At 32.7% G+C, this 13890-nt stretch overlaps 1 protein-coding gene across 27 annotated transcripts in view; it reads right to left on the bottom strand.

The window, feature by feature from the left end:
- LOC143232664 (bromodomain adjacent to zinc finger domain protein 2B-like) overlaps window positions 1–13890 on the bottom strand; it is a 186296-nt gene that overhangs the window by 70965 nt on the left and 101441 nt on the right. For all 27 annotated transcript variants that reach the window (XM_076468345.1, XM_076468356.1, XM_076468332.1 and 24 more), the window contains 8 exons: window positions 10722–10922; window positions 9553–9880; window positions 5794–5958; window positions 4443–4509; window positions 3676–3787; window positions 1923–2030; window positions 1300–1474; window positions 530–613 (listed from right to left, as the gene is read on the bottom strand). In XM_076468345.1, coding sequence (XP_076324460.1) covers window positions 530–613; window positions 1300–1474; window positions 1923–2030; window positions 3676–3787; window positions 4443–4509; window positions 5794–5958; window positions 9553–9880; window positions 10722–10922 — 1240 coding nt within the window. The remainder of the gene's footprint in view (window positions 1–529; window positions 614–1299; window positions 1475–1922; window positions 2031–3675; window positions 3788–4442; window positions 4510–5793; window positions 5959–9552; window positions 9881–10721; window positions 10923–13890) is intronic.

Below are 13890 nucleotides of genomic sequence, written 5' to 3'. Positions count from 1 at the left end.
CAGCTAATCAACAGTGCCCACAATCAACTTGTGGACTACTCCAATCACTTTATGGTGTTTGACAGTCAGTCTTATAACACAATCATAGCCTTTAGGTACAAAGTACAAACTGTTTTTTGTCTTTTTTGGTGGTAGTGCAGTAAGAATCACAGAACCTTGGATCAACAGTCCAGCATGATAATCACTGGGTAGCACTCAACCCAAAAATTTGTTTCTTAAACAAGTAAAGTAATATTATCCAATAGTTTTCACAAAAAACAACAACAACAAGCATTCAACTTACATTTTAATACAACAGTAACTCAAGTTGAGACCAAGTACAAATGAATATTTTAACAAAACCATAAAAAAGTTATTGGTGTCTGAAATAAACAAAAAACTACATGCAAGAAATTATATAAGAAATTGCATTTTCTTAACTTCTAAAATGTTCCACCACAATGGAAAAGTAGAAAATATTAAATGGTCAATATAAAACAAAGAGTCTCAGAGGAGAAACAGAAAATATGTAAACTCAACCCTCCCAAACCTTTTTGTCGTTTTGACTCTTTGGCTTCTTGTTCTTTTTCCAATCTCTTATGTATCTTAACTTCCTCTGCATGCTGAGCCTCTTCTACAAATAGAAATACAAGTACTGGAGTTCATAATTTTTTACACTATTTTACATACCTTCAGTTTTAATACTATACATGTTTAGAAATATTTGTGTGTGTGTGTGTGTGTATATATAGTTATGGAATTACAACCACCTCTCCCAAATAACTGAATCAAGAAATCACAAAAGCAAGAAGAGCCAAGCAGTTTACTTTCAGATTTTTGGCACAAAAATTAGACACAAAGGATACATACTAAATAATGTCTTCTGTATTCAAATTAATGTAACATTTCACTGCAATATTGAAAAAGCCACATATTACTTATTGCACCTGGAAATGTTTTTGTTCTGGTAAAAAAGCCAGAACTAACTTTTATCTGCTTAGACCCAAATATAAAATTCATAATGAACATACTATCTACATAGTCAAATATCTATGTGTAGGTATAACACACTTTACCTTTTTACCTAATTATCAAAGTTTAACTGAAACTTTTTATAACTTTCCAGTGTAACACATGCTATACTTTCACAAATATAATAAACAAGCTTAAGATCAGTCAAATGTACAAACTCACTTAAAAAGTTTACAAGTTTCCATAAAAACTTGAGTAAAATTTAAGATCAAGAATGTCAAAATAATTTGCAAAAACACTTTCTTCAACTAATTATGTGATACACAACTTGTTTATTTTTATATGTACCTTGCTGCTCTAGTCTATGTTGTATCTGAATTTTTTCCCACTGGTGTTGTTTTTCTTCTTCTTCTTTGGCCTTTTGCTGTGGAGTTCGCCGAACTTGAATTCCCAAACAGCCTTTCCGAGCTCGAACTTCTTCTATTCTAGCCACCACTTCTTGTTCACTGACTAAGTTGTAGTTCTACATAAAAATTTTATAATTTTTAACTGTTTATAACATAATAACCTAAAATATGCTTCACACAAATGACAAATTAGTTTCTAGTTTTATTAGCCATTGTGAATGAGACAAGTTTAAAAAGTAGTCAATATCAACACAAACTACTATATATATCATGTAATACTATATACTTAGTGTGCTATAAAGCTCTTTTTGATAATTTGACCATTAACTGTGAAATTAAGTTAGTCTCTTGTATAGTAGATACATTTTAATAGGATATTTATCAATTAATATTATCATTCTATTAAAAAAAAAAGAAGATTGAAATACAAGTATAAAATAATTTCAACCATGGCTTAATATTAATGTATTAGACTACAACTACACAGTTATCACTACTTCAGACCTTTCATATCATAAGAGAAGGGAAAAAAAGGAGAGAGAGGGGTAAACTGCTAAAACTAACCTCCCTTGCACCATCCTGTGCTCGTTCTAAGAATTCTCCCACGTTGATTTTAGTACTGAAGGTAAAATTCTCCCTTGTAATATCTGTGATACCATGCCGATGAATGTACTAAAAAATTCAAACCAAAGATAAAAGTTGCTTATTCACAATTCATTGCTTTTAATCCTTAGGGTTTAGTTACACAAAGGATTTTTTTTTATTACAATAATGTTATAAAATCCCATAAGTCTGTTCCCAAAAAGCATTATATAAAAAAAAGTACAATTAGTATACCATTGTAAGCATGCAGCTGGGCCTTTCTGCATCAGGCATTTTCCAAAATGTCATAATTTAGCAAATAAAAATAAAATAAATACAGAAATAAAAAAGAAATGAAGTTTAAAAATTCAAAATAATAAAAAACCTATAACACTATTGAAATCTTTACCAAAGTTGTGTAAGTTGTGCAAGATTTTATTATTTTGATCATCAAGAGTAAATTTTCAGGAGCTTTACAGAAGTTTTCCTACAGCATTTGTCGTTGATTTATATTTCTGTTTTGGTTAAAAGTTTGTACATAAATTAAATTACTATTATTATTATTTTTTACTCAGACAATATCAAATAAAATTATTATATATAAATGGCCACACTTACAGAACTCTTTAATGTGAGGTAAATTTCAAAATGACAGTTCTTCTGGACAAATATAATAGCCTCACACAAGATAACTGTGTTATATCACACTAGCTTTCAGATACCCGACTTCAATAGTTCTTTTTAAAAGACTGTTTTTTTTCACAGTATAATGAAACTTAGTTCCATTTTTGTGACATTTCTGATGCAATTACAAACATCATCTTAAAAAGTATGAATAAAGCTCTACAGCTATTTTAACAACTCAAGTATTTTGTCCATTTCCAACATATTTTTTATAACAGTTAAATATCCCACACAAATATGTGATACCTCAAAAAACTGCTTCAACAATACCTTAAAGGAACAATACATTCTCTGGATACCTTTAAGTATTTTTTTCCGTTCCTAGCATACTTTACAGAAATGAAAATGCTGGATAAACATATGAAACATCAAGAAAGCAGCTCCAAAAACACCTCAAAATAGCAATACATTCTCTGGATACTTTCTTTCAAAGAAGATTAGAAGTGTTTATAAAACATAAGGTGCTAGATATGATACTACAATACTTTGGCCTGTTTATAAGCTGTAGTAAAACAAAATCTTTTTACCTGAAAGAGTTAGGTCATTTAATAAAATATGAAAAATTAGAATACAACTTCTTATAATAAGGATGTTAAAATAACATCCTATTGAAAAGACAACAAGTTTTCTAAATTGTCAGAAATTAATTGGCTTATGTATAAGAAGAAAAATCTATCTTACAAAGTGCTTGGGTCATCACTTTCTTACTTTGTGATTATTAAACATACCTCTGAAATCTGTATGATTTCTAAGCAGCATAAATAAGATTTTACTGAATAAGCATGAGCTTCTGCTAATGAATCAAACAGATATTTATACTGTTGGATTAAGAAACCATATTTACTTTGTTAATCTACTGTCAATATATTTTGTAACATGAATGCAGAATGGCAGTATAGTTTTAAAGTAGGTAGAATATAGATAACAAAAATTCAAGCTAATTGCATGTACACTGTTTATAAAAAATACTTAAATTCACCTGGTCAACAACATATATGCAATACATTAATGAATTATTTAGCTCTAAAGGATATCTTATTATGACACATACCCGAACCACTTCAGGGTAATTTTTTAGTTTTTTCCCACATGGAGCATAGTACACAACTTCACCTCTCACACCTGAGCGGCTAAAGCACCGGATCTTGGTCTGACGACGCCAACTGATGATAAAAATAACAACAAAGCTTTCTTAAGTATTAGATCACACAGCAATAAACAATTAACTTTAGTTCAAGCAAAAACATATATTAACTAAGTATCTTACTTGAAAAAGAAGAATAACAGGAATAGCTGGTTTTTTTCACAAACTGGTTTGTTTGTTTATTTGGAATTACACAATGGGCTATCTGTGCTTTCACAAATTGGTAAAAGTGACAAAATTATGAAAGTAATTTTGATTAATTCACTGAACTAACACAAAGTGATTTTTACACTCAGTTAAATTGTGGTTTATTTTATGTCTATGATATGATACTATTTCTTGATAAATATGTTAAAAGCAACATATATATATACATATGTGTGGCCTATAAAGTTATTTTTTAATAATTTTTGTAATAATACAAAATATGATGTTATACACATACACACACATATTGTTTAAAAAAAAAAGTCAAATAAATTCTAAAGTGTTCACAAAAACTTGCAAAATTAGCAAAGATAAAACTGAAGTTTATCTTTCTGGCCAGTTTATGAACAAAAAAGGTTTTACAACCAAGTTCAGAGAGTACAAGAACTGCCACAGAATTTTAGTACTATCAGGTCTATTACAAGTCTATAGGCAGAAAATTAAGGTAACTGTGAAACAAAGCGTACCCATGTTCTAATGGAATCCTAATTTCCTTTTCATCAGGTAAAATTCTTTTCTTTTTTGGTGAAGATCCTAACAAAGAAAACAATATATAGGAAAATTGTAAAACTACAAATTAAATAAGCCATTTGGTAGAGAGTTTGTTTGTTTCCCAATTTCACACAAATGCTACCTGTGCACAACTGTCCCTAATTTTAAAATAATAAGTTAAAGGTAAAGGCAGGTAGTCAACAGCACCCATGGCTAACTCATGGGTTATTTTTTGTTTGATCACTACTCATATTTTGAACTACAAACCCTCAGATTCATGGTGTAAGCACACTAACCACTGTCATTGCCAATCATTGGTACAAATAACTAAACTTTATCTAATCAATAAGCGAAATGTTTCTAATAAAATCATCTTAGAATGCAGATGTTCCCATTTTCATGTTCTTTCTAGTCTGTCCAAATTTGATTTTTTTTTTTTATAAATCTATTTTACTTACCAAAGATTTAAACATATTAGTTTACAATACTTTGGTATCTAAAAGCATAATTAACTAACCAAGTGTGCTGTTTATTCTCAAAATTAACCAACTGCTTTCTTAAGGAATGAAATATTCATCTTAAAACTTATTAACCTTCATAAATCACCTTTTTATGATTTTACCAAATTTAGTCTCTTATAACATTCAATCTGTTTACCTGTATATGGATATCTATGTACATAAAATACAGAAATATTGACTCTATATACAATGTTAATTCATTTTAATCTAGGTGGTAAAAATACCTTTAAGAGCAGTTCAACATCATCCAAATTAATGTAATTCTGTAACAGTGACACAAAGATTATGTGGCAGATGGTAAAAATAAAAGATTATTGAACTGGAATACATTAGTTAACTGAAAATGTGAACCCATTAAATTAACAAGTTTCAATGAAGCTCCTTCCACAAAAAACATCTAAGATGTTAAGCAGTAGAATACTGGCTATACAACAAAATAATATCATGTTATTAAATTCATGCACCAGATGTACTGCCAAGTTACATGCCAACTAACGAAATAGAAGCATTCCTCGTTTTAGATCTTTTTAAAGTGACAACATATGTAATTATACCATCAACTTGTATACTATTTCACAATATGTATTTATTATACTAAATAACTTGATTAACTGTTGAAGAAAATAACTGACAGCAGAAGCATATACAGTGACTTTGAAGTTGCCTATTACTGCTATAAAGCCACCTATAAAGAACTACTCTTGTAGTTCATTTTTTATTTTCTTTATATATATATATATATACACACACACACAATTTAAAAAATAAAAGTTAACATTAACACTCTTTTGTCGTAACAACTTACCTTCACCTCCTTGGCTATGTCGTTTTGTTGCTTGACCTGATGTAGATGTAACTCCACTGCTTGCAGTGCTCGCAGTGGCAGATTTATCATCATCTTCATCATCAATGTTGTCACCACTGTCTGAAGCTTCTGAATCTGAAGATGACTTGGAATCTCTTGTAGGTTCTGAATCAGACAATAACATATACACAAAATTACTTTACATACACACATTCCAGTGTAGTCAAGGTGTTTTGGGCTTAATTATGTACATCAAAACAATTTCTTCAAACAATAGTTGACAAATTATAACAAAGATGCTCTAGAAAGCAGTGAGAAAAAAAACCACAAAAACAATATAGCATGAAAATCAAAAGCAAAAACACTATGTAACAAATTTTTAATTTTTCTTGTTCCTGAGCAGAAAGTGTTATTTCCCAATTGTTTATGCCTAAAGTAAATGGAAAAGACCTATTTTTCTCGTCAACCTTTGCTTTTGTGACCTGGGAGTGTATAACAAAAGCATGATGGAAGACTATATTTGTGGGCTCATACATGAAAGTTATTTATATTACAGTCCCAAATCTCAAAAACTACTCACTTCTAAACATTTTTGTATAACTTTAGTATAAATACATGTAAATCTTGATCCATATGTTGTTTTATTCAGACCTTATGTAAATGAAAATGTGCAAATTTGCCCTTTTTACATAGAAAATAGGTTAATTTCTAAATTTCATTATCCAGTTCACAAAAGCAAAGTTTGAAGGTAATAATGGTCATTTTCTGTACTTTTACAACATAAGCAAATAAGAAATAACACATACTATTAAGGAATAAAATTTGTGTTACATAGTGTAATAGTTCCAAGCTAGAAAACTACACAGTTTTATGTTAATATTTTCCTATACTAAAAACCTATTTCTCATAGATGTACAACAGCTATAATCTTCATACTTCTGTCAAAGAGATTTACAAGTTACTGTTCTTGAGCTGACACCTACTTAAATTCACACATTTAATCTAAAGTATGGTGGTATGTGATGACTTCATCATGTGAAAATAACCCTCCACTAATAGAATTTATATTTGAAATAATGTCATTCTTAGATAATGCAGAAAAAAAATGGTGCAACAGAAATGGGGATATTGAGGGGAACACTTGTGGAGGTATCTATCAGAAATACATTTTCAATATAGGAAAACTTTAATTTCTGAAAGGATACCTCATTTCAACACACACAGTTGCTAGAATATCACACTGACTGGGTGGTTGGTTGATTTAGTGTTTTATGGCACAAAGCAGCTAGGCTATCTGTGATGGCTTTTTTCCTTACTGTCCTTATTTGGAGGAGATCTATCAACCTCCATGGATCCTGCCCTGGGTCGATTGGGCAGGTCTTTGTTGTTGGAAGGGGATTTCAGTGACTGAGGATGTGAACGAATGATTGTTTTGCATCTTGGGGTGAGAGAAAAAGATGTATCAGAAGAAATTCCTGTATTTGAAACCAAAGGATGTGGATCTTGGGGTTTGTTGGAATGTATGGGAGGAACAGAGATGGGTGTAGAAGTTGATTCATCAACCTTTTTAACCATGGTGGTCAAAAGACTTTTCATTTGTTTTAAAAACGATTCTCTTGGAAGCACAGAGAGATCTGTCTGCACTCCCACTGTAGTTGTGGAATGAAGTGCAGCAGCATATGTCCCTGTTTCTAAAAGTGGACAAGCACGAGTCAAAGAACTGGACAGTCACTTCCCTTGTGCCAGTTTTTTCCATGATAGTTCATGGAAATGTCATGGCCTGAATTGGACAAGTGAGAACAGCCAGATAATGAGGAAAGAGTGTTCAAATTCATCCACATGCCAGCCTGAAGGGTCTCATCCAAGAGCCAGTGAGTATAATATATAAGTAAGGCAGCTGATGAATCTAATGTGACAAGATTTGAAAGGATGACCACCCAAGCAGTCAAAGTATTAGGAAAAAAAAAAGTCTGGTCAGAATTGAGGAAAGAAGTATGGCAAAAGAGAGTGCAGGAAGCATACCCTTCTTAATGAAGATAACCACATGCAAGAAAGAGAAGAACAAGAGAACAATAAACACGAAGTTAATGGTTCAAAAGGAGCCCATAAAAGAGAATAAAAATCACAAGAAAGTCCCAGTCAGGCATGAGAGTATGATAAAGAAGGAAGGAACATTATACAGAGGGAAGGGCAGAAGAAAAAAACAAAAACGAACAGCAACTGGAAATGCAAACTGTATAAGATAAAGCTTTTTGAAACTCTGCAACCGTGGGAAACTTGCAATACATAGCCAAATAACCAGGTGAAAAGAAATGAAAGATGACAGAAAATAACATGACCCAGAAGAAAGGATAAGCAGATAGACCAATGTTAAAAAATCCCACATGACTGCTAGACAGATAGAGGTGAAGAATGAAAGGAATAGGACCAGAAAAAGGACATATGATAGGAAAGTCCAGGTAATGAACTAAACAAACTCAACACATACAAATGAAAGGACCACACTCCTGAAAGCAGAAGTGAGAGAAAGACATAGTAGGAGCAAGAGATCAAGAATGGAACAAATGAAGAGGGGGCCAAAATACCAAATGAAAGAGCAGAGTAAGTAAAAGTAAAAACCCTCTGTGCAAAGTGAAATGAAGAAACAATAGTCAAAAGGACAATGCAATCTATCACTTATAAGAAAAGTGTTGAAGGCTGAGTCTGACTGAGATAAGAGAAGAAAAACGTGCTCCTATATACCAAATGTAAGGTGAACATGAGAAAAGACTTGGAAGATGTGATGAACAAGCCCAGCTGAGTATCCTCATGCAGCTATGAGAAGAGTTCTCTAAGAAGGGACAATAATAAACCAACTACTCACGTACAATGGGAAGTCTAGTCCAAAACTGAAAACAAGATGAAAGAATGCTCCCATGAGTTGAGGAAAGAAGTACTAAGCAGATAGATGTAAAGCCAAATGAAAGTGTATGGAACTGGAGGACCCAATCTCTATGGATCAAACAATTTTCTTTGTTTAAAATGTCTGTAGAATTGGATGATCAAAAGGTGTCTGAAGCATCAACTATGGGCATCCATAGCCTATGTGTGAGAACTACCACAAATCTCATGTGTAACTAAATAAAAAGAACAAGTAAGTCCTTTCAAGACAGTGCTAAAGAAAAGAATGTAGTTGTCTTGAGTACAAATGCTAAATGGGAGTTACTGTGCATAGAAGTTGTAATACCTTCCTACTAGTAGAGGGTTATTATTGCATGATGATACTGTCATGCAGCAGCACAGTTCACATTAAAGATGTAAATTTAAGTCAGCTCAAAGATAGTGGAATGCAAATCTTTTAGACAGAACCATGAATATAGCAGCTGTGAAAAGATGTGCAGTATCAATATACATTTAAGGATTAGCATTCTTTTTAGAACAGTCATAATAAGTTCTATGTACGTGAGTGTGTTTATATTCACATGCTGATGAATATATATATATTTTTAACTTACACTAAGAAAAGGTCCTATTCCCAAAAACTCTGTTTTTTCCAAAATTTCTGAGCAGTAAGTTAGGTAAAACATGATATCTTAAAAATATCTTAAAAATAAAAATTCTAATGATTTGTATTTCCTTTATCAATACATAAAATAACTAAATAGAATGAAGAATTAAAAGTACAGCAAATGAAAAGGGTACAAAACAATAACACCTAATACAATTATTAATTTCTTTACTGTTTTCTACATACCAGAAAAAAAAAAGTGATGTACTTACTGGGCAAACTTTCACTTAGCAAGTTACTCTTTGTTTGGTTTTTTTGACTCTTATCTCCTTTTGAAAAGGAATTACATGATGTATCTAGAGGAGGTCGTCCCCTTCCTCGACCTCTACCTCGACCTCTTGGTCTTCCCCTACCTCTACTCCTTATAGGAGAATTTTCAGGAAGCATATAAGACATAACTTTCTTCATATTTAATGCCACAGTATGACTACTTTTGTCAGGTGATCCTAAAATCTGAGAAGAATACCCCAGTGTCTGAAAGTCTATCCTATCATTTGTTGTTACAATTGTAAAGGTACTGTTGGTGGTAGACTCAGGTGTCTGAAAAGAAAAGAGACAAAGAACTAAATATAACAAATTACAGTTACCATAGTTAATATTTTTCTTTCCTCTACTTATTTATATAAAGTCAGAAATTTGACTTTCAAAATAATTAAAACTAAAAAAACAATTCAAATAAATTGCTACACCTTTTCTTAAATGTATATATCACATATAAAAAGAGAGAAACTGACAAGTAAAATGGTATGCTTAAATTCTGGTATTATGAAGCTTAATTCTCAAAACTATAGTAAGCCCTCACACTGGAAAACTTCAGTAAAAATCATAAGTTTGTAGTGATGTGCCACACAGTTTTTAGCAACAATTTTTAAGATGACAAATAAAAATATTTTCTTTTGAGAATATTCATTGATCATCAATGAAATCTGAAGTGTATGTTTTAGATATAGCAACATTTAAAAGTTATTAATTTATATGAATGCAAATGGCCAAATGGCCAGAACAAAAAATGCTATCTGATAATGGGGAAAAATTGTTATAGCCTTCAAATGGGTATGGAGTGGGTCCCCCCTGTAGCAGGAGTGTCATTATAAAACAGTTTTTCTTTTTTATCAGCTCTTCATATGTATTACTCAGCAAAGTCTATGAATAATATAAACTGAAAAAAATAACAACTTGAACACCTAATGGTTAATGACTGATGACCAAGGTAAAATATTATCAAATAGGTTTGTATGTCAGACTACATCCAACTGACCAATTTCTTCAACTACTGTTTTACTTATTATGAAAATGAATAAGAATAACATTTAATTCCAATCTAACACAAGACATTTCCAAAGTAAAATAATATGTCAATTTTTTAAAAACTCATACTTACTTTTCTTTTCTTAATCTGAGCTGCAGATGTCACTGGACATATTGTAAGTTCTGATGGAAGAGATGCAATTGGCAGTTGTTGAATAATTTTAGTATTAGTTTCAGCTGCTTGTTTTTCTTGTAATGCTTGCAACTTCTTAGTCAGCCGAATCTGTTTTTGACGATGTTTCATTTCAGAATTTTTTTCCTTTTTATGTTGTGACTGTAAAAGAATAAATACCTATTTTAAGGAAACATGAAAAAAGGAAAGTTAATATTTTCTGACACTGAATATGTACATCTAATAGATACTTACCTCCATTCAACATAATTGCTTTTCTCATTCAAAGCTGCCATCTATACACACAAGTTTATGTACTTGCTACTTGCCTTGAAACTCCCACATACCCCATGTTTCTATATAATTCAGTTGTGTTGTAGCATTGAAATAAGCATGTGAAAATCCTCCATCAATAAGAGTATGATCCTCTTTTGTTTCAGCTGGCTCCCCTCAAGATTAAGCAGAATAAAAGCACCAGAAAAAGGAAGGAAGGGTGGGACGTGTGACTGGAAGTAAGTATGTATCAGAAATACACTTTCAATGTAGGAATATACTAACTCTTGACACAATACCTTACCCCTTGTCATATAATAACTGGAATCCCATATTGACCTGGTGGAAGGACTGGTGCAAAATGTACATATACTTAGAAAAGCACCCTTTGGAAAGTGTCTGAAGAATGCATATTAAGCATGCTTTCTTTTGTTAGAGGAACAGACTCATGGAAGACTGCACTACATCTGAACAACATATGCTATTTGTCTTAAGTAAAGAGACACAAAAATTAGCCAGATATGCCCAAGGTATAAAGTGGACAAGATATGTCAGATCCTACTCAGGAGGTCAACTCCAGTCTGAAGCTATTGAAACTGGAAATGGATTATTCATTTCATGGTAAGTCAATTCAAGTACAAAAGTAGGGCATCCAGGAACAGGTCACCTGGTCCACAGAAGGAGGAGGGTCTTCAACCAACTGTAGCTGGATGTGCACATGGTGATAAGTGCCTAGGGCACATTGGATCATAAATGGAATATTAATTTCAGTTCAAAGCCAGTGGTACCAGGAATAGATCATCCATACCACAGTAAAAGGAGAGTGTTCTATTATCTTCATCTAAGGTTCAAAAACTAGAATGGTAGGAGCACTTTCATTCCAAGCATTGAAGCTATCACACTACTACGTAACATAACCAAGACCTATCTCCTTGGAAACTAACATCTGAATGACAGTACGAAGGCCAACTCCAGTCCAAAACCATGCAGCATTGGGAATGTATTGCCTGTGGTTGGAAGTGGGTTCGAGGTCACTCACATGTGAAGATGTACACTGACTGGTCCAGCTCCAAACAACATAAGCAATCTAGGAGCCAGCATCCAGGCTTCAGTAGGAAGAAGGGATTAACTGCATGTAACTAAAAATTCAGGCTAAAACCACACAGCATCTAGAATTGTACATCAGGTCCGTGGTAAATATGACATTATTTTTTTTACTGGGGGCTTAGGAAGCTGGTCTCTCCTTCTAGATTATATTTATCAGGTAGATAAGTATTAACTCTAACCAATGAGACTTATGAAGTAACAGCAGATCAGATTAAAAAAAAAAAAGATGTAAAATGCCCTGTGACCTGAATAACATTCCTATATTTTTCTCCCTCCTGATCCCAAATGATTTGACCTTCTTGATGACAAAAAAACCCATTTGAAGTAAAAATATATCTTAAGGCGGCTGGTATAGGTATTAAACCTTTTACTAATAAAGCAGAGAGCAATGTTTCAACTTTCCTAGTCATCATCTTCAGGTTAACACAAATGACCTAGGAAGGTCGAAATGTTGTTCACTGCTTTATTAGTAAATGTTTTAATATCAATACCAGCCATATTTAGATACATTTTGACATTTCACCTGAAAATATATATAACAGACAGCAAATAAAGTTCCAACCTCTGGTATTTGGATGCCAAAGAAAAACAGAATTCTCCTTCTTAACTAGTTCCATTTTCAGCATGTTTAATACTAGTAGTATTTACAGTTTGTGAACTTCACTCTGACCAGCATATCTACGTGCTTTATTTTATACTGTGGTCATTGGGGGTCTTTGTGTAAGCTCTGTGGGTTTGTTGTTTCAGTGCCAATTTGAATTGTTTCCTACTTCTAACAGCTTGTAGTGTAGTATGACTCAATTAACTGCATGAATGTTTTCCAGTTGGTCAAAGCAAAATCTTCACTCCCTTCACTATATGCATTTTGTGTGATGTATTATTTTTAACAAGGTAGTTTCTGTAGGCTGTAAGTCTAGTGTTTGTGATCCCCAATAGTTTTCACTTTACTGAAATACACAATACAAATTTAGATCATGAGAGCACAATGGCAAAAGATATATTGAATAGTTGCCATCGTGGCTGTGGATTATAGTGATCTTCTGAGAGCACCACAACTGTTTTGAAAATACAGTAAAAATTGTTGCCATGATTTTCATGCCCTGGCCATGTCATTTAAACCAGCATTGCCATCACCACCATACTACTCAACTGAATGGAATTGAGCAAACACAGGAGGAAGACTCCATGACCCATCACCCCAGCAGTTAGGAGTTGTTAAACAATAAGGACTCTCCTACTCTATTGGAAGGAGGAGAAAAATAATGCATCGGAGAGTTTAGAAAGCAGAAAAGTGAGAAAGTGCAATGGGTGACCAAGAAACCCTATTTTTAAATGTAGACTGTTCCTGAGTGGCAGAAATCGACAGCAATTCCCTTCTGCTTCCATGAGTGTATGATCTGGAATGGACATAGTTATGATGCAAAACGCTGTGAGGAAGATACTACTTGTGAAAAAGTCCATCTCAAGGGTGGTAGTTATTTAACTTATTGGCCATACAGTGTGGATTTAAGAAACAAATATACCAGAATAGGTATCACTCACCACTGAGTAGAATCCAATACAGAAGAAGAGTAAGACCTGGTAAGGAAAAAGAAAAAAATGAATAAGCATAACCATGGGCATAATGCACTATCTGGATGAGAAAAAATGGCCATCCAATAGGGTAAACAAGAAATGAATGTGTTGGAAGTGGTCAGCCTGAAGAAGTTCATAAATTGATGATATAGATAGGCAGCCAGGGAAAGGTAAG

Source organism: Tachypleus tridentatus, chromosome 11 (assembly GCF_004210375.1).
Source record: "Tachypleus tridentatus isolate NWPU-2018 chromosome 11, ASM421037v1, whole genome shotgun sequence".
NCBI classification, from domain to species: Eukaryota; Metazoa; Arthropoda; class Merostomata; order Xiphosura; family Limulidae; genus Tachypleus; species Tachypleus tridentatus.
The sequence above is the reverse complement of the archived record's forward strand: the minus strand, read 5'-3'. Positions and strand labels throughout refer to the sequence as shown.